The following is a 21414-nucleotide window of genomic DNA, read 5'->3' as shown; positions in this document are numbered from 1 at the left end:
AGGTGGTCCCCGCCAAGTACTACATAGCACAGACACAGCTGTGTAGAGGCCCCTACCACACCTTTAAAGAGCGTGGTTGTAATTAACTCCACCCCAGCCTTCATCTACTCCAGCCAGAGACACCTCTCCCTCAGCCCTCCAGCTGGTATCACCCTAGTCTATTGCAGCACAACACCCGCCCTACGACCTTGGCACATGCTTGGGAGGAGGGAGCCACTGCAGAGGTGCATGGAAAGGGGTGGGGGAGAGGCCCGGGGGAAAACCTGGCTCAGGGCTGCCCATGCCGAGTTTTCTGCTGGCTGAAAGCTCTGTTTTCTAGCTCTCTAGTACGCCATTTAGCACCCTAACCTGATAACAAATAGACTTGTTTGTGCAGCGGTCTTTGACTTGGCAGAGGCGACCTTGACAGGATAAGAGCAATACAACTTGGAGAGGAGCGAAGGAAGTGTCTGAAACGGAACAGCAAGGTGGATACCAGGGCTGAGTTCGAGGGAGGGAGACAAAAATCTCAGCTGGAAAAAAACAAAGCTGCAAACACCACCATTGTACAAAATAGATCCGTGCCAATTTAATTTGCATACAATCAGGATACAGCTGAAAGCTTCACAAGGGGGAGAAGAGACCTGCGACAGAAACAGTCATTTGGTTACTAAAATAGTCTTTTACCCACACAAAGAATATATGCTCTCTAGAATGTACAGGTATGATTCCAAAGGGGGCACGTCTTCTGCTCTGTGTGTGCTTTGGGTGTAATGTCCCAATGACTGCAGAGGGGTTCAGTGCTGGGGAAAGCCAGGACAAGTGGGGCTGTTCAAAAAAAGTTGAGGGCTGCCATGTGGCAGAGAGAGAGAGAGAGAGAGAGAGACTAAAAGCAAATTCCAGCAGACAAGGATTTGTGTAATCTGGTACAGTGGGCAGGAAACCTACCTAATGATCCATTCTTTCCTGCCGGTTCCCAGTGGTCACTCAAGGCCACTCAGTCAGTCAGTACTGCTAAGTGTGCCCTAGGTAAGGACATCAGCATGCTGTGTTATATCAGCAGTGCCTCTGGGAGTCACCTGCCCTCAGCTTATCAGCAAGGAAAGGAGGTAAGAGATGTTAGTGCCAGACCCTGTGAGCACAAATCCACTCCCCGGGATCTGTCTGCAGAACCAGTCCAAGCCCTTGTTTAAGGAGAACAAAGTCAGGTAGCTTACATTTTAAAGATCAGGTATTATTTTAAAAGTTATAAAGTATAAAAATGGACATTTTCTCTTGCTTAAAAATTTAAGTAAAACATTTTCTGTTTGCATGTAAACAGTCCCCTGAAGCATTTGCAACCCAAACTATTGCAACCAGGTGCTGGCGCACGAAAATCAGAAAGCAAAATGAACCAGACAATGTCACTTTCTATTTTAGCCTATCCTCACTATCCAGACTGAGAAACACAAACAGTATGAAAGGGTGGAAAGCTACAACTTCCAGTCCTTTCTGTTTTATTCATCTCTGGTAGGAACTCTTTGAAGGATGATTTCTCATCCCTTTAATGCAGATTTTTAGTCAAACAAACAATAATGGCCAGAAGAAAATTGTTGTTTAAAAAGCATAAATATCCCAAGCCAGCTTAGAGGAATGATGGCTAATGACACAGCACCACGCAGCAGCTAGAAATGCAGCCTGCCTCTACACCCATCTCTGCATTTCCTCCTCACTGCCCTGACCCAGAACTGAGGACAGGAGAGGAGGATATTTTTTAAAGGCAAATGGGTTTTAATGTCCACAAGGCAACGAAATCAAGCTGCAGCCATGCCAAGGGACGGATCCAACGCCGAGGAAAGCGTCTTACAATGGACTTCACCGGCCCCCAGTTGGGAAGCTGACAGATACTTGGCCGTTTGAATCCTGGGCAGGCGCCCAACAGCCCCTCCCTGCCGTCCAATCCCATGACTCATCTGCTCCGTGTTGCTTCGAGCTGCGCTGTCTCTGGGCTGCCTCCTCAGGCTCAGGCACTACGGCAGGAGCGAGTGCTCGGACACAGAAGTGCCTTTCCCGCCCCAGAAAAGCAGCCTCTCCGGCGTGCTGCTGGCTTGCTCCACACACTGAAACCAGCTGGAGGGGCCCAGCGAACGGAGGGACTTGAAAGCTAGGTGTGCAGCTTCACGACGGCTGCAGTCAGAAAAGCGACCGTGCAAAGCAGAAACGACCTTATCCAACATGTCAGCCTCCTCTCCGGCCCAGTCAGAGCCGTGTCACTGACCAAACCAGCTCTCCCACACAAGTCCTGCAGAGCAGCAAGCCGCTCCTAGTCTGTCTCGAGTATCGTCACGCTCAGCCCTTATTGGAAACGACCCCAAACCAGCCCAAGTCTGGAGCTGGGCCCCAGGGAGCGAGAGCACTCGGCTTGGCCGGGGCTCTGTGTGTTACTGGTGGTTATTCAGGCCACACCCATTGGTAGAGCTCCATTGACAATGGACTCTCTCACGACAGTCTCTGCCCGCCACGTCCTCCAGCCTGGCTCTCAGCAAATCCAGACTGGAGAGAATCCAGACAGACTCCCACCACAGGCTTCTCCAGTCACCCGGACTCGAACCACGCAGCTCGGGGGGAGTAGGGAGGTCTCCTCCATCGCGTCAGCCCTGCAAGCCATCCCCACCTGGCACTGCCTGCTCCTATGGCTTCTGCCCTGTCAAAAAGAAAGTGGGTTTGTTAAAACCCTTCCCAGAGGCTTAGCCTCCACTGTCCCCTGAAGGATCAGCCCCAGTCTCCTAACTCAGACGCGCTGAATACAAAACATTTTCAACTAGAAACAAACTCAACACTGGATATGAAAAAGAATCCTGACTGAACAGAGTTGGTTTTCTTTTCCTGTTATAGTCAGGACGTGGTGCCCAGAAGCTCTGACTACATTGCTTTCGATTGTGCTCTTCCATGTAAAAAAATATAGACAATTGCTTTTCATTCTCCCAAGCTCAAGTTTGTGCCACAGAGTCCAGGTCTGAGGTCACCTGCAACCACTGTTTGTTGTGAATCCACAGTGCATTCTCTTCCTCTAGCAACAGTTTTCTGTTGGAATTCACCTCCTCCCCCGCAACAAGTTATTCCAAGTCCTCAGTGAGCCACATTTCCATCAGGTGATGGCTGGAATACTAATGAGGGAACTGTTGATTTATTGAAGCCCTGACATTTCACCACTGGATTAAGCGGTCTATAAAGTATATTTGGACATATTACAGGATTAGAAGAATTCACTTGGGAAGTCCACTTCCTCCCGCCTCCTGGAAAGATACTTTATTTCAAGGGCAGAGCAAAGAGACAGACGAGGGACTGCTGGGTACCACCGCAACGCAATGTATTGTAAGAGGGAACAGAGTGCAGCTGTGTTGCTCTCTTGCCAGGCTGTCTCCTGGGGCATAGGGCGGGAAGGCTATGCCCCTCTCTGCTGGGGCTCCGTCACCTTTTAGTAGTGATACACTTTAATTTGGTTGTTTTCATCCAGTCCAAGCTGCACCAGGCCAGGGCTGCTGGCAGAAGGCTTCTGTGTGCTTGGAAAGAGAGGACTGGAAGCTCAGTGAAGGAAACGCATTGCTTACATGTGAATTCAGCCTGTGTGAATGTAGACATGGGAGGCGGACAAGTCACAGGAGCAGGAATCAAGCCTCATGCTCACATGTTGTATTCGGACCCCTGCACACAGGTCAAATAGACTTACAGCAGGGTTATGGAACTCAACACAGCCCTGTGCTCAAGACAGATCGCTCTGTCACAGGGACCTGGGGATTTGTTGCCCATATCAACGTGCACTGCAGAGAGAGTTACTGTTGCAGCATAACGCGGTCAGAGAGCACGAGGGACCTGTTACCCCATTTAACAGCGAGGGGAGATCTCTTTCTAGTGGCTCTTCTCCCTTTGAGTCAACTGCCCAGCGCAGGAACCATTGCTTCCCATTCCTGAGCTTCTCATCAGAAATTGCCCACAGCACAAACGTCAGTGCTGCTAAAGGTCTCACAGGGACCAGGTGCGGGAGGCAGTCTCTTCTATTGGACCAACTTCTGTTGGGGAGAGATTGAGAGAGAAACTTTCGAGCTACACTGAACTCTTCTTCAGGGCTGGGATACATATTTAGTGTCCCCCAGCTAAATAGGAGGTGGAACAGATTGTTTAGCGTAAGTAGGTAACACATATGTCTCTCCCCAACAGAAGTTGGTCCAATAAAAGATCTTACCTCACCACCGTGTCTCTCTAATATCCTGGGACCGACACAGCTACAAATACACTGCATACAGGGACAAGACTAACCCCGAGAAACTAAATCCTTCATTTCCCAGCTGCCTCCTCTGCTATTGCGCCCGTGACCACCCAGAGCAGTGCAGTATCTTGACTAGAAGTGGCACCGCTTGGGCCCATCACTGCAGAATAGCGAGGCACAAAGAGAAGGGATTTGTCTAAGGTCAAAGTGAGTCAAGACACAGCTGGGAACAGAATTCAGAAGTCCAGAGCCTTAGTCCACCTTCTGCTCTAGATACACTGTCCCTTGCAGGGACCAAATTCACAGCTGCTGCTCAATGCTTTGCTGCTCCATAGTCACTCACCACCTGCTTTCTGCTTCTACCTACAGCAGCGCCAGGAGTGCAAATAAGACAAGACCAAAGCAAAGGATACACTTTTGAATCCTTCTTGAAATTTTCCAGCCATTTCTTGTTGGCATCTATCATTCCTTGGACACTAGTCCTGTCTGTCTCAGGGCCTCGGAGCTGGGAACGCTGGAACAGGCGGATTTGCTCACTGTCGTGACAGAGAGAGAAAGAAAGATATGGCAAGAAATGAGCCAACGGATTAGATTGAAACTGATGGGCTGCCATGGAAATAGCCACAGATTGATGCAACAGAAAGCAACCGCTTCTTGGCTCAGTGTCCTGCCCTCCTCTCCCCTACCAGACTGGGAAGAAATTTCAGCAGCCACGTTACTCAGCCACTGCCATTCTCCTGGTCTCTCTAGCACCACAAAGCCTCAGTTGTTGGCAAGGACCCAGGCACCCCAGCTAACTCCACAGGAGTCTCCATTTACCCCATTATCCTCTTATCCATTATCCAGCACCATTACACTCTTCTTCAGGAAGAAAGGGGGTAGGCAGCTCCCCACTCGTCCCTGCCCCTTGAGAAAAATGCAGTGTTGTTGGGTAGCAAAAGCCCAGCAGAGAGAGAGAGAGAGACTGACTCTAGGCTGATTTTCCACCTTCTTGAACTGGATTAAGATACAAGGGAGTTGAAGAGAAAGCTTGGGAAATTAAGGTGTTCCCCTCACTCCAGGTGCTGCTTAGCCAGGCACGAGTTCTATGGGCCTGGGAAAAGATTTTTAAAACGGACTGCCTTCAAGGTTCGGAAGAGCAGCTGTTCAGCAAAGGTGAAACACGAACTCTGAGCCTGGTGTAACCCAGACAGCAGAGAGCTGTGCTGCTGGGGTGGTCCTTTGCCAGTCTGGAACTACAAAATACCAAGACTTTTGCAATGGACTAGACTTGGGGGTTGTACCCACGAATCTCACAGAGCAATGAGTTAGAATGAAACGCAGTGATCCTACAAGCGTCCACTTGCAAAATGGTGACTTAAAATCGAGCAGAGCCAAGCAGCTGCAGCCCTATTGGACTAGTCGCAGAAAGGCATTCTGGGAAAAGTTCCTGGGCGAGGGAGAGTCTGCCTACTTGGGGGATCATTACAAGAGGCCAGGGAGCCACCAGAGAAGCTGCTCCTTGGTCAGGGCGTGCTTTGTGGTCATGCCTATCACCACGGCATCACAGTGGGCACTGCACCCCCAGCAATAACTCAGCTGCAGTGCTGGAGATAAGAGCCTCTTTTATTAACAGAGGGACGTGTTGCCTGGGAAAACAGGTTCATCCCCTGCTCTTTACGAAAGGTACCAAAGGATCTTTGATTTCCACCTCACCACCAGGATCTCAACAACTCAGCCAAAAAGACACTGTTGCCCTGAGTGCGGCAGCCCCTCCTACCCAGGCCTGCACTGCAGCATTGATCCTAAGTGTGAAATCACACTTGTTGTGGGACTGGAACCCATAACATTCTGGTCTTGACACAAGAGTGCTATTGGCTGAGCCTTACTGGGAGCACTTTGTAAAACCTGCAACTGAGCATTTAAATGGGGACCTGGCTAATAACTTAAGCTCCGAATCTAACCTATTTGATGAAACAAGTAGATCAGGAGAAAATCATATCTGACCTACAAACCACACCAAACAAAAAACAGCAGCTCTTTGAAACAGCCACACTCAAAAGACCAGGAGTCTTACCCTGCAGGTAAATAACCTAAATTGCTGTCCAGAGGGGCAGGACTTCCACTGAGCGATGGGAACCCACCTGGAAGAGACAGAAACATTCAGTACAGATATAGAAACATACATTACAGGAAAGGCTTCCATCTTCCTGGTCATTGTTTGCATTACAAGCACATTATCCCTGCATGGTGCAGTCACATGCTGTGGCCCTTTGGGCTGTGCTCGTGCGAAAGCTTGCAGCAGGATCTTCTGGTGCTTCCCCCTCTGTTTCCAGTGGGAGGCAGGGAACAAGAAACGTGCAAATTCCCCCTCCAATTCCTGTTATTTATTCTAACCTTACATCCTCCTCATCTCTAACGTCTATTGGGATCCCCCCTCAAAAATGGGACATCCCTTATTTCCACTAAGGGGAAAAATTGAATAGGAACTGCATGATTCTTGATAAGCCTTGAAGCATGAATTTTAATAGTCTATGCTCCTGGTGGTCGCCCTCTTCTGAAACTGCTTTATTTTCGTGTTGCAAGGACTGACGCTTTCATTGCTAACACAGTCCAAAGCCAAAATGTTCCAACATGTTGCCCAAAGTTAGACACCTCAATCCATGTTCAGGCATGTGGCATAATGGCCTAATTTTCCAAAGAAACCGAGCACTGCGGTTCCCATTAATTTTAACACTATCAGGGTAGTATCCACAGTCAAGAGATAACAAATGCAGGAGACACAGTTGTGGTAAACCTGAGTTATTTCAATGGCTCAAGCAACAGATGCAAAATCTGGGAAATCAGAATTTTTGGGGGAGAATAATCAGAATTTCAGATAAACACAAGTACAGTTTCAGAGGACAGTTCTGAATTGTGGGTAATGGGAGTTTACCTACAGCATGAGGAGAACACATTAAAGGCAGAATGACTAAATTCTGCTCTCAGAGTCGCATGCCTTGCCAGGTGACTTCAAAGACCAAGGGCAGTACTCACAACAGACTCTTCTAGGGAAGAGCATCCTCATTGACAAGAAGGAGATTGGCATGCAACACAGGAGCCACTCCAGAGAGGATACAAGTCAGAATGGAGGATGGTATACGCCACAGATGGTATCACACAAACTAAGATGCAATCCCTCCATTCGCACAGATTGTGCCAGAGATACCCTGTCTGTGTTGTGCTTAAAGTTTCACCTCTAATAAAAATAAGCACCACTCTCCCAAAAGAGCCCGAGGGTTTCCTTGCCCCCAAAAGGCAGAGAAGAGGCTCTCACCCACCTGGAATCTTCCAAGTTCTCCAACACCATTTAAATGACACATGAGCAGGGGGCCTGCCACTGCCACAACCACCAAACTCAGGGCCAGGCTAGGGAGGCAATTCCCACCCACGAAGGGAAGCAACATGGCACAAAAAACATCAGTCAATAGGCCCCATAAAAATGCTTGTCTTAAGGCCCCTTAAGGCACTTAACTATATGATTAAAGTTAAACATGGGTAAGTCCTAATGAAGTCAGTGAGACTTAGGCACGTGCTTAAGTGCTCTGTTGAATCTGGGCACGCCGGTCGAGGCCAGGATATTATTGTTTCCTTAGTACATGCACGTGCTTCATAGACGCTGATGCCAGCAGCTGGCCCACATCAAAGCAGACCGCATCCAAAGAGGGCATCTAAAATAGAACGACTAGCAAGAACTTTCAGAGTGAAAACAAACATTACGTTAATCTTGGGGCTGCCATGGTTTTGCTGGCTAAGGATTAGCAGGACTAGGGGCCGGGGATTTTGTCTTTGGTTAAAAGGTTTAAACGGGATACAAATAGAAGAGAAAAATTTGCTCTCCTAAGGAAATTATAAATTGTGAGCCACGTGTACCATCTGTCTCAACACCCCTCCCCATCAGTGTGTTTTCAGCCAGGCAGCGTAATCTAACAGAAAGTTCCTCCTCTTCTTTTGCTGGCTCCTTTAATGACTGCTATTCTTGTGCAAATGTCAGAAGCTGAAGTGCTCTGGAAACAGTATAATGAGATCAGCTTTGCACTTCACTTCCCGGAATGAGCTGTTGTTATCTCCTCTTCTTTTCAAATCTGCCACGTGCCCAAGTCCAAGGAGCTACACACACCAGCTCCTCGGACTGTCTGCCACCGAAGCTCGTTGTCTATTAGGGACACAAAGTCACATTCATCTGTGATTTTCACTCTCACCTGTTGAGGTGAACGGCTGCCCACAGCACAGACTAGTCAGTCACTAGCCCTGAGCTCAGACTTGCGCAGAAGCTCCACTGGTTCTCTTTAAAGAGCTTCCATCACATTGCAGGCAATTCATCAAGCTGGCACCTCAGGAGGAGTCATTCCCCTTCAGAGTGGATGCAGAGCCAAGAGTGGGGAAGGAAGCAAAGAGTGCAGCTCTCTATTATATCCTTGCCTTCTTAACCCTCCATGAGGCCAGTCTGGGTCTATCTCCTGTCCCATCACACTTGCTTGGTCCCAGGTTTGGTTCTGGCCTTCCCCGAGTCAGGCTGCAGACCCCATATTATGCCCATTGTGTTAGCCCAGCCTGCTATAGGGAATGGAATTCTAGCTTCCCTTCCCTTCAGCAGCGATTCCCTGTGGGTATTTTCATATCCAGCACCCCTGGGCCATGTAAACTGCAGAGAGAAATTATCTTCATCTCAGAATAGCCTACACTGGGCCATCTGTCCCAAAGTGCTTCACAAACTACACTGAAATCTCTTCTGAGCAGTGAGGTCCAGCTACATCTGGAAGGGAGAGACAGAAGCCAGCATGCTGTACAACAGGGAGTCATCATGGGCAACTACCCCTCCAAAACTGCCACCAGCAGAGTCCCATAGGATCCACACCCCTCAACAGAGAGCCTCAGAAGCTGGCAAGATCCCCCAGGCCAAAGCACTAGCCAAGTGCGGACAGCACACAGCTCTACGTCTCCTTCATGTAGAACGTCAACAGTTCTATCAACAGCAAGCTGAATTCAGCACCTGGCTACAGCTGAACCCAGACAAGACTGAGGTGATGCTGGTAGAAGAGTGAGAGCTTTAAAGAACTTGACTCGTGTGTAACATCTCTTACTGCCATCGGCACTTACCTGCAAATTGCTAGGTCAGTCAGCAGCAGCCCCACCCCCAGGGTCCTTCTGGATCCTTCGCTGCTACTGGTTGCTCTAAATAGGCCCCTTCCACCTGCAACTGGCCAGCAAATTTCACTCTGTCCTGTCAGAGGCAGACTTGGCCATGTTGACCCATGTGCTCATGTTCACCAGGCTTGGCCTTTGCAGCTTGTATCTAGGAGTGAAGCCGCATGCCCTGACAATTGGTACAAGGCTAGCAGTCCATCTGCTCAGCGTCACAGACCACTGTGAACATGCTGCCCTGGTGCCCAGCTGAACAGAGTCCAGTTCAAGGCCTCTGTCCTAACATTCTAAGTACTCCGTGGGATTGGCTCTGGCTACCTGGGGCACAACTCTCCCTCTACAACCTCAGCCTCCCCCTAAGGTACATTCCTGCAGAGCAAAGGAACCATCAGCCCCAGGGGAAGGCTTGGGATGCAGGACACAGACTATCACGGCAGCTGGACCAAGGTTATAAAACTTGCTCCCAGCAGAGAAAAGAGACCAGGGACTTCACGGTACTCAGAACTGAAACGACACTCACATCTTTGACTTGCCTTTCCCACGAGGTGCCACGCACACACACACAAAATCCATCAAAATGACTCAGGCCATTTCTCCTACAGGCTGGGAAGAGAGAACCTTGTTTCTTACGTTAAATACCTGGAGGAAGCGGAGATGCTATGGAAATGCAGGAAATCACTAGACAGAGCAGAAAAGAAGAACTGTGGCCAAGGACACCAAGATTCCTGCTGACATTATGGGATGGGCCATGGCATCACTAGCATCCGTGCAATACAGATGGGATCTTGTTTTATTTTTAAATAAGCTCATTCATAACATGCCCACGTAGGACTTTTCATGGAGCTCAGTTCATCTGCCTTGGAAGGATGAAGGGTGAGTTGAGTAGATTGTGCAGTGCCAGGGAGTGAGCGGAGACAACTCACTCAGCTTGGTCAAACGGGGTGTGTTCCCTTACTGAGCAGTCCCACAGGACAACACATAAGAGGTACTTTGCTGCACTCTGGCATAGAAGTGACAGCACAAAATCAATGGCCATAGACATGATAAGCAAACCCGGAAGGAGGCGGAACTGCAGCAGACCATTACCTGGGAAATACTTGCGCCATTTCTCTGCCAGCATGTTGTCTACTGACTGACCAGCCGTAGAAGAGAGGCTGGAGTTCAAACCGGTACTCCATGCCTGCTGGTTAACCAAAGGAATCCCAGCAGGAGGCACGATGGGGCCAGCAGCCTGGACTCTTGCCAAGGAGGTGTACGCGGAAAGAGGAACTCCATCACTGGGCAGAGCAGGCATCGGCACCAGCACAGAAGTGAAGAGGGGAGGCTGCTGATGGTTCAGAGAGCCCAAGGTGCCAAGGACCCCATTCAGCTCAGCGGTGATGTGCTGCAGAGTGTTGGTCAAGTGCTGGATCTTGTCGAGCTGGGGGAACTGGACATCTGGTTTCAAATCAACTAGTCAAAGAAAAAGAAAACCCAGATCAACAGAGGGACAAGATTTAAAGGAGACCGTGAGTCTATCCTCAGAGGCAGCACCATTCTCCTGCATCTCCCCACCAAGAGCACCTTATCCTCCCATGCACTCTGTCTCCAGGCTTCACAGAGGCTGAACTTTATACATTCAGCTAAGCGAGTGAGGGAGGTCTGGCTGCAGAGACAAGGGGGCAGTTCAGTTCCATGTCGAGGAGCAGAGAACTTTGGCGAGAAGGCTGGTCAGGTGTGGTGTGGAGGAGAGGAAGTTGGGGAAATGAGATGAAAAGGGACAGGATCCTGGAGATTCCAAGGATTAAACTCTGAAGGAGAAAGGAGGATACCACTGGGATGACACCAACCACTGGGATGGCAGAGCTGAAATATGGCTTGCAGCACAAGCATAAGTGCGCTTCTGTCCTTCCTGCCCACTACAAATTTATGAGCGGGGCCAGAGCAGCGAGTGCACTTCCACTGGGTGCCGCGACAGCCGCCCATTTGTAGGGCGTGGACTTCCCCTGCAAATGGCTAGCTCTTTGCAGAGCAGCACAAAGCCTGCTCACTACACTGAGATGTACAAGAACTCTGAAATACTGGAACAGCAGGAGCCTGATATGTTTCAATAATCAAACCGTACACAAACTGAGCAGGGAGACAGAGTGGACGGATTGCACTCCACAGGCGCACATCACAAAGAAACCTGGTGCTGTGGGAAGGTTAGAGGCAGGACTGTGGGGATTTTATCAATATGAAAACCTTCATTCTAGGGAGGGAGAAGGTTCTAAAACTTTTTGGATTCTTACAGATAGTTCAATTTATTTTTTTTTAAATGAGGGTGAATTCGTAGCCATCAGCCTGGCCAGCACCTCTGGAAAAAGCACAGTCTTCCTGCATGGTTACCCATTTACTGAGCGCTCCGCTATTCACACACACTGCTCTAATCACGGGACAGTAAAGAACTATTCCTTGTGCCTTGCTCCTGTTGGGATTGCAACAGCCTCTCTCGCCAAGGAGACAGGGAGAGGAAAGAAACCCAGTCCACCAAACTGGACTGGCGGATACCAAGAAATAGGGCAATAGACCTGGCTCTAGCATCGCTGGGGAAGGCTGAAGGTTTCTGGCACCACAGTGAAAACCATGTTTTTTAAGCCACATTCATAATCCACATACACACAGTGCTACAGACAGGAAACAATTCTTGGTACAAAATATTGTGCCTCGAGTGCAGGCATAAACAGCACACCTGTCCTACATGCTTTAGAGTTTAACGGGCACAAGCGAAAACAAGACAAGGCAGGGACTAGGAATACACAGTGGGAGGGATGGGTGATGCAGAATGTCAAATATTGGGTACAATGCACAAAGCTCTGAAATGCGGCCCGTGGCATTCTACAAGAGACACTGAACCCTTACATTTGTGCTGAGATACATCTGTGCTGCTCAGGCTGTGTGTGTCTTCTGAATCACTAAGGTCAAAGGTTACCACCTTTTTACATGCAGCACCCTTCAGCGTATCTTCATCAGAAAGCTGCCAAGAGAAGGAAATATTTACAGTAGAGGAAAATAAAATATGATCTGCTACACACTTCTGTCCCTTGGGAAACCAAACCAGGTCTAAAGCTTCTGTGACTCCAAGCTAGATATCCCATAACGGCACTCACAGGCTGCGCTTGGAGTGTTATGAAACATGTGAAGATAGCAGTACAAACGTGGTTCCCTGCTCCTGGGTCAGCAGAGGCTGGGAGTGTTGCAAAGGGAGACAGCTCAGTCTGTGGAGGGGGTGGGTTGTGTTGGGGACTGAACATTACAATTTCGGCAGTGACTCCCTGGGAGTCAGAAATCATAAGGCCCAGCACGAGGTGAGTAGGCAGGGAGGTCTCTCCATTAAGAGCTTGACTTTCAAAGATGTTGTGCTCTTCAAATCTCCCACTGATCCTGGGCCTATGGAACTCACCCAAGTCACTGACAGAGCCGGGAACATTGTCCAGGAGCACTGGCTCCCAGATACCTCCCTTAGCATCTAGAATGGCCTACTGGCTAACAGTACTCACTAGCCAACGTGTCCTCGGCTTCTGAAGACACCAATAACCAAGTATTTTTCCTGCTTACTTACCACAGAAACCCCATGGTCACACAATTAAATGGTGAGCAGGTACCATGCAAGCCAAGGGAATGTACAGTATCTGTAATCTCACCCATGTAGACAGTTAATATAACCTCTGTTTAACCAGCACGAAAATGGGATTTTTCTATGTTTTAGTGCATCAGAGCCAGAACTGACTCACTTCTAGCCTCATGGGCTAATTCTGAAGGAAGAATCATTCATTCTGCTCTAACAACTGTGCTTTTTCCACTCAGCTTCTTAACTAAAAACAGAAGCCTGCCTGGCAAGCTGCTCACATCAGAGAAGCCCTCCATCCCCCAGCCCCTCTTGGCTACACAGCTAGTGAATCATGTGGAATCTTTCCAGTTTGGTTTGTAGTTCCTTGCAGACCTGTGACCAGCCTCCTCTCCCCACTGTGCTCACACACAGGCAAACAGATGCCAGCCAGCTCGCAAAGCAATCCAGCTCCAGCCACCAACCCTCAGCCTTCAACTAAACGTCCCTCACTGGAACCGAAATCCCTATGAAGTCCCCTCATTAGGGAGTGAATCTGGCTTTCTCTGGACGCTGCTCTGTGGGTGTGTGGCTGGTTAACGCCAAGCGATTGAGATGCTGGCAGTTACCTCTTCCAGCAGCGAAGACTCCAGTTGGCTCAACTTCTCTTCCTTCTTCTTCAGCAGCACCTGTCCTTTCCGCATGGCCGACTTCATCTTGTCCAGCTGCTCTGATTCCTGCCATGGAGCAACCACCCAGCCAGGGAGGAGAATTTAATCAGAGTGATGGGAAATAATCGTTTTTTCTGATTTGGATTTTTTCATCATTTAAATAATTTTAACCCAACGCAGAAGATGGTGATCCTGGAGTCGCAACACAGCCCAAACCCCTAACAGCACAGGAGGGAAGGGTGCGGGAAACTCTTATGCTTCTCGACAAAAGAAAGCTACAGCTCCCAACCTGCCCTTTCCACAAAGCCAACTGCTTTGGTTCTACATTTTCAGCCAGCCACTTGTTCTCACTGGAAATCCCATAGCAGCGTGTGGATAACAGTTGAGGTGCTAACCCCCCGGTATCCCGACCAAATTACAGTCTGAGTAATTACATCCTGCAGACCCTAACTTTCAGTCACACCGGAGAGAGGATTCTTCTTCACTTCCTGTTCCAAATGTTATGGAGGGATGCTGAGCACTACGAAGCAGCCTGCAAGCATCACACCAGAGGCCGTGGCATGATCCCAGTCTAGAGTCTGTGTATGAGCTCATTTAGCAAATGCTTTAGGATCCATCCGCAAAGAAGTGTAAAAGAATTGCAAAACCACAGCTACAGAACTGCGGGCACTAGAATTACCATGAGTTGCTCATCCCTTCCTTTGCAATTTGCAGAAGATTCTGTGATGTGGCAACACTCTGGAGGATCTGTCATTTTACAGAATGTCCAAATTCACGTATTTCATCCATTTAGGATGAAATGGAGTTAGGTTTTTATCAAGCTAGCTTCTCAGGTGATAAAAGTACCACATTGCATATTCTAGCAGAGGCTCAAAGGGCTTTACAAACGTTAATGAATTAATCTCTACGGCCACCCTGAGAGGCAGGGGAGAATTTTAATCCCTGTCACACAGGTGAGGAAGATGATGTGCATAGCTGAACGGTAACTCTGGGTGCCCATCTTGAGACACACAGGGACTGATTTCCAGGAGGACGAGCACCTCCAGCGTCAAGTGCAGTTGTGGGTACTCGACATCTCTGAGAAGAGTCAGGTCCTGCCTGTCTGAAGTTGGGCTCCCAAACTCAGGGGCCACTCTCAAAAACCTGAGGCTTAGTGGCTTGGTCAACGGCACACAGGAAGTTCATACCAGAGACAAGAACACGTTTTGTCGCTGGGCCCCCACTCCTGGGCCAGAACCACAATGCCACCCGAGTCTCAGAACACAGGGCTGCCAGCTCACCTCCTCCAAGTTCCGGCGCACGTCCTCCAAGAGCTGAGAGCTCCCCGGACCCTGCACCGTGTCCCGTGCCTGCTGCATGCTGTGACGCCACTGTTGCGTTGCAGCTTTCAGTGCAGCGTGCCTTTTCCTCATGGAGCGAGTCTGACGCACCAGGAACTCCTTGGCATTCCTTATGGAGACTCCTTCTGCAGAAATGTAGTGTCTGACACTGCAGGAAGAAATCGAGGTAGAGAGCTTTCAAAGGCCATTATCCTGGAAACATGTCAGTGCTGCTCTCGGACATCAGGAATTTCCCAGTGATTTTGGAGGCTGGTTTTCCACCCAACTTGAATAAACCGGGTAAGTATGATAAAAACCCTCAGAGTTAACAGGGTTACTTCTCCTGCACAACATAGGCCTCGGAGATGCAGTCAAGAAGCATGCCAGGCCCTTTCTGTAGCTGCAACAGCCTTGCGCACCAGCCATGACCCGCAATTCATTGACTCATCCACTGACGGCTGCACTATTCCAGGTGCTATAAGCCATCAAGTCATGATGCTCTGTGGCAGGGGGCAGCACGGCACTCAGCCTTGTTCTCCTGGGCTGTGCGTTCCATACTGCACCTCTGACAATACCTTCTCCTTACACAGCATCTCGTCGACGTGTTACATTTACACACAACCGCACGGACAGCACTTTTCAAAATGGCCTGTGTGCTGATGCTTACTTATCAAGCTGGAAGTCACCATCCTCATTGCTGTGCGAGGTTAAGGAAGCAGGCTCTCTGGAGGAGTGCTAGAGGGTTTAAACATTTCAAAATCAATTAATATGCGAATGAAGGAAGAACCTCATAAGCCCAGGAGAACGAGAGTATAGAGCGTGAATGACAGCAGCATGCAAACTGCCCTAGGAATAGCCCAGTGCAGAGGAGTGTTTCTCTATGGGAACACTTTAAAAATCAAAGATATCCTTCCCTGCCCAAGAGCTGCTTTCTTCCCCAAGTTCCCCAGCCCACTTTTGAACAAGAGCACCCCAAACCTCCTCAGCCAATGCACAACAAAGGTAACAAAACCAGAGCAACACATTCCTTTTCTATTTTGAAGGACAAAACCCCTGCAAATAATGTCAGCAAAGAGGAGTAAATCAGGAGTTCAGATCTGTTCCTTTGGGGGCTAGGGGAGGGAATGGAACCATAAGGCTCTGGAAAGGGGCATTTCAATGCAACACTTTACTGCTTTGAAGTGACACAAGTGTCCACATCAAAATGAGAAACAAGAAATCTAGTCCCAGGTATCTCACTGCCCTGCTGAAAAGACTCAGGGAATCCTCTGCCTGTTGAAACACACGCAGCTATGGGAATCAAAAAAGCAGCTATCGTTACTGCGTGCTCAATATGAGCATCTTTGAGCAGACACCGATAGCACCCAAGACCTCAGGGAAGCCTAGGACCAGCAGTAATCACCTTGGAAATGCCAAGGATCTAGTGGAACAGGTGACCTTTGGGAGACGCTCTATGATTACATTCCCTGGGGTATATAAATGGGATGACAAAAGCACCAGAGAAATGAACATACAAACTAATAACACCGTGCATGGCAGTGGCTTCTCCCATTCAGGAACCCAAAGCACTGTACGAACAATCATTAAAATGATGAAGTGAGCTGCCTGCCGGGATGGAACAGATCTTAGGCAGAGCCAGAAATAGGATTCCTGGCTGCTGTCCTGTGTCCTCTGTCACTAGACTTTGCTTCCGTTAATTTAATCAAACAAATAACCCTTCCCACCTGCAACAATAACCACCCATCTCTGCATCTATGAGCCGGAACAGGCAGCAAAGAACCTAGTCAGGATTTTCAAAGGGACCTAAGGGAGTTATGTGCACACTCCCTCTAATTTGGGAGCCTTTGAAAGGCACAAACACACACCAACCTCCATGGGGAGCTCAAATACACAGGCTTTTACTCACAGCTCGAAGCGTCTCTCTCAGGTCTTCAATGTGGAGCTCAGCTTCCCTCCTGGGAGACGCCATGCTGTCTTCGGCTACCAGCTCCTTCAGGGTCTCCTGTTGGCTCTTGACTGCGGCCTCCAGTTCACTGTCACAGATGTCCACAATGTGCGGTGGGGGGTGGGGGAACATGCCATCAACATACAGAACAGACAGGGACACAGAGCCATGCTACCCACAAGAATTCACAACACTTTGCAGGAATCAAATCTCCTTGAACACCTCAAACTGGCTCCTGCTTACAATCTCCCAAAGGGAAAATACCAGGGACTTCATGCTCTGCAGATCCAGGCCATTAGGAAGGGTGCCTGGGTATAAGGCTGGGTAGCCAGGACACTGCCTACTGCTGTTTAAACACAGGGTCCTACAGCTACAGGCTGAGAAGTGTTGCTGGATAAACTACTGAGTTTGTGTCCAACAAAGTAAATATCAGGTCTACACGAATATTTTAATGTAATAAAGACCACCGGCTACTTGGGACAATAGCAGGTTTATGCCAATGTACACCCTTAAAAACAGGAACAAGGAAGCATGCCACCCAGAGGTCTCAGAAAGGTCTTTTCTAGAGTCTTGTCAGTCACCCAAGGTTCTCAAAGCATTTACGAACATTTCCTCATAAGCCAGCTTTGAGGAAGATGAATGCTAGATACATGCTTCAGAGGGTGAACCTGAGGCCCACAGAGGTTAAGTGACTTAAACCAACCTTGCACATGAGTCATGGCAGCCCTAGGAACAGAAAGCAGGAATTCTATCCCCCAGCACCCTGCTCTAACATCTAGCAACACTGCCCCTCATAAATCTGGCACAAATCTGAAGCACCACCATTTAAGAAGGTCAGTGGCAGAGGGTGGGGTGGGTGTGTAAATACGAGCATCAGAGACCATCTCTAGGACACCCACCTGATCCGTTTCTGCAGCCTTTGGCTTCGGGTCTGCAACAGATCCACCTGGGACTCCAGCTCAGCTTTCTGGTCTTGAAGCTCCTCCAGAGTCCTGCGCAACTGGTGGATGGATTCCACAAGGTCAGCATGCTCTTTCCTAGACGCCTCTAGGCGGAGCTGAGCAGCTGAAGCAGCTTCCTGGAAGTGAAATTAAAATCACTCTCTCGTTTCCCCAGCACAGAAATACAAGCACACAACATGCAAGAGACGTGAGTGCTGCATGCAGAGCTTGCAGGGCAATGGAAGTTAAGTGTGCAAAAAACCTTCGTCAAACCTGTGTTTGTGTGTGGTCTTTGTCCCTGCTTTTCCATACCCAGAAATGGCCCCGACCTGGAATCTCCAGATCTGAACAGCCATGAGCTTGCTGGGAAATCTGGTTCCAGACCTGGATTATGCCTAGTACATACAACACTTGGATGCTGTTGGCAGCAAGATGGAGGACTCAGGGGAAATTACAAACCTGACTGCAGTAGTTCAGACTGAAGCTCAGCAGCCAGGGTTCCTGCAGCTGTCATGCCCACACTCATCCTTCTCCCTCACTCCCAATGCACTGCAGCCATCTCCTGGCATTGCAGGAGGAGAGAAGAGGCAAAGCCCAAGTAATTGACACAAGCACGGACTCTGTTCTCCATTTTGGAACACGGGATGGGGAGGAGCCTGAACGGCTCACACTGACACCGACCCATTGGCTTCCTTCCATGGAGGCCTTGTCCTCATCTGCCTACAATGCCTATCGCATCTTGTGCCATATGCTTAATGCATCCTCCCAAGAGATGGCCTGACTGGTGTCCGCTCCCCCATGGGTAAACTATAGCACTAGAGATGGAAGAGCTCAACCATGTCCCATCTAGTCCTCCTCCTCCTCCTCGGGGGTCAGCAGAGGATTGCCCCCTGCAGTGCAGTGCTCCCATTGCTCCCAGGAGGAAGCAGCAGTCTGCTAAATCTCAATGTTTGGAAGCTTTCCTCGATACCTCATGCATTTACGTTTGTTCAGATCTACCCCATTACTCCTTGTCCATGTCCCTCTGCCCACTCTAAGCACCCGTCTCCCTCCCTGCTGCGCATGCCCTTCACAGCATAGCAGACAGTTAGGTTACGGTGTAACTCCAGGAGCCATTTCCGTGGTGCACAACCACTCGATTTTGCTTAACTCCTGCCCATACACCTGCAATAACCTCAAAGCCCACACTGGAGTTGCAGCACCATCACCCCTCCATAACATGTGGAATGCCCATCAGCACCAGGCAAAGGCAGGCAGACAGTAGGACATGCCCAGCCCTTTCTGGGAACGTGCAGAGAAAGGGAGTCAACACGCTTCCCAGGAGCGTCCAAGCTACTCCACGGGCTGTTCCTCAGCTTGGCTTTGGAGACTTCTAGCCCCAGTTCAAGCTAGCCCCTCACACTGCATGGTGCCATCAGCCAACCTCTTGGCCTCGTCCCACCCACCCATGGGACGTTCTAAAATTAACAGAGTGGTTAGAGGCTAGAGTTTTCACAACCCAGTGAGATTAAAAAGCAACAGATGCAGTAGTTAGCCTCCTTGTTCCTGGCAAGGAGCATGTGGGTCCAGACAAGCAAACCCTGTTCTCCATAAAGCAGAGCCGTGTGCAGTAACCTCTCCCTTTGCACCATGATGAAATGCACTCCCAGCTAATCAGTCTGCCAACAATACAGTGCTCCTCTCTGAAGCAGAACCGTAAGGGGGGTGTTCAGATCTAGGACTCAAGAGTTATTTCTGAGCTTGTTTTTAAAGCCACTGTGCTGATCTGCTCTAGTGTTTCACGCATACAACGAATGATTGGGCAGCAGCTCCTTCCGAGAGCTGGAGCATACGTACATTTCTCTGCAGCTCAGTTTTTCTCTCTTCATCCAGAAGCTGCTGCCTTTTCTTTCTCATGGCCTCTTCCTGCATAGAGAAGTGAAGAGCAAACCAGTGAATGCTGGAGCATCATGACACAAAGCACAGAAGCAAGTTGACTCTAGAACACTGTTGGTCTTGGGGTCAAGTCTCGGCATGACACAGCCCCAACTTTCAAGGCCACTGGGAAATACTTCAGCAATGTTTCCACTCTTTCACTGATCTCTCCCCATTCATTTTGACCTTTCCCCAGTATCTTGAATGTGAAATTAAACAGGGCTGTTTGGGTAGCTCCCTCCTTTGTGTGCTTGGCCCCACAACACCAACTACGTTCCATGGCACTGAGAGCAGGGCTGGCTAATCAACGCAAGCCCTTCAGAATGTCCCAATGCTCCATTTTCCCAGGGCTTCAGCAAGCATGGAGCCTGAAACCTGCTGTTGCTTGTGGGAAGAGCAGACTGCCCTGCTCAGCTACACAGACATGGAAGAATTCCCCATAGTGTAGTATCTTACTGTCCTGCAGCCACACAGCTTTCCATCTCCAGCACTGCTCAGTTCCCTTCCCTTCCTTTCATAAGCATCCTCTTTCAAATACTGTTTATCAAATCGAGAGATAATAGAAGCAGAGGTATCTATAGCCTTTATAACAATCCAGGGCTTCAGGTTTTTGCCAGCCAAGGACACATAGCCAGAGATTTCTGCCAGCTCAACGGGACGGCCTTCTCTCTCTCTCTCTCTCTCGTACTGAAGAGAGCCCATTTTGCTTTCCAAAAGCCAGAAATTGCTTGTTAGTTTTGCCCTGCAGTACAGGTGGGGAATAGGACCCGGTCCGAAATCAAAAGTGACCCTGAGAATGACATACTTCCATGACACCAGGCTTTGCGCGGCCCCTTACCCTACACAAGTATTCCCCCAAAGCAAGGCAGAAAGCCCAAGGCACTGGCTCTGATAAAGAGGGGTATGATACATGGAGGCTGGGATTTCCAGGGGCATTCAGCACTGACCCAGTTCTGCTCCCCAGTCCTTCCTGTGACTTTAATGGGTGCAGTTAGGCACACTGACCAGTCCCCCCAACAAGGAATAGGGGGAGATGAGAAGTGCCAGTTAGGAAACTTTCAAAATGCCCTGTAGGACTGACTCACCTGGTGATTCAGCTGAGCACATCTGGCCTTGGCATCTTTTGCTCGCATTTCGAGTTCCATTTCCAACTCCTGGACTTTTCGTTCCTGTGCAGAACAAGGAGCCTGACATGAGGGGTTTGCTGAGCCAGACTTCACCACAAGATCAAACAGCAACGATCTCTGAAAATGGATCTTGTGACACGCTGGTCTCCTGAGACCAGCGCACATACTCATGGAGCCAGAGACCATGGTCTATTCCAGGCAGAGCTGACAGTAGCTATGGTAGAAATGGAAGTTACCACTCACCTTCGCCTTGTGGCTCTGCCGCAAGTCACTGAGCTGCTCATCCAGCTGCTTCTGCAAAGCCCGCAGCTCCCCATCATGGAGCTGTCTCAGGCGCTCCAGCTCCCCTTTCAGCACCTCGAGCTTCTTGGCTCTTTGCTTTCTCTCCTCCCAGATGCAAAACCAAGAAAGAAGAGCAAGCAGAGGTGTAGAGGTCTATAGCAACATCACATGCATATGTGCTGTCTCCCCCACCACCTCCACAGACATGCACACACTGTCTCCCCCACCCTGTGGGCAAGCAGCCCACCACCGAACAGTCTGG

At 49.4% G+C, this 21414-nt stretch overlaps 1 protein-coding gene across 8 annotated transcripts in view; it reads right to left on the bottom strand.

The window, feature by feature from the left end:
* Positions 1-543: 543 nt before the first annotated feature.
* CEP164 (centrosomal protein 164) overlaps positions 544-21414 on the bottom strand; it is a 70656-nt gene continuing 49785 nt past the window's right edge. For 7 of the 8 annotated variants that reach the window (XM_084611972.1, XM_084611976.1, XM_084611975.1 and 4 more), the window contains 13 exons: positions 21114-21257; positions 20829-20912; positions 19666-19734; positions 17788-17966; positions 16850-16976; positions 15611-15678; positions 14905-15112; positions 13583-13690; positions 12269-12383; positions 10475-10840; positions 6282-6348; positions 4639-4761; positions 544-3536 (listed from right to left, as the gene is read on the bottom strand). In XM_084611972.1, the coding sequence (XP_084468098.1) occupies positions 3437-3536; positions 4639-4761; positions 6282-6348; positions 10475-10840; positions 12269-12383; positions 13583-13690; positions 14905-15112; positions 15611-15678; positions 16850-16976; positions 17788-17966; positions 19666-19734; positions 20829-20912; positions 21114-21257 (1758 nt within the window). In that variant the 3' untranslated portion in view covers positions 544-3436. The remainder of the gene's footprint in view (positions 3537-4638; positions 4762-6281; positions 6349-10474; positions 10841-12268; positions 12384-13582; positions 13691-14904; positions 15113-15610; positions 15679-16849; positions 16977-17787; positions 17967-19665; positions 19735-20828; positions 20913-21113; positions 21258-21414) is intronic. The other variant, XM_084611973.1, reaches the window with a different exon arrangement.

The sequence above is a fragment of the Lepidochelys olivacea genome (genome assembly GCF_965140295.1).
Source record: "Lepidochelys olivacea isolate rLepOli2 genome assembly, chromosome: 22".
Classification (NCBI taxonomy): Eukaryota; Metazoa; Chordata; order Testudines; family Cheloniidae; genus Lepidochelys; species Lepidochelys olivacea.
Note: the sequence above shows the minus strand (reverse complement) of the source record. Positions and strands in the feature narration are given on the sequence as shown.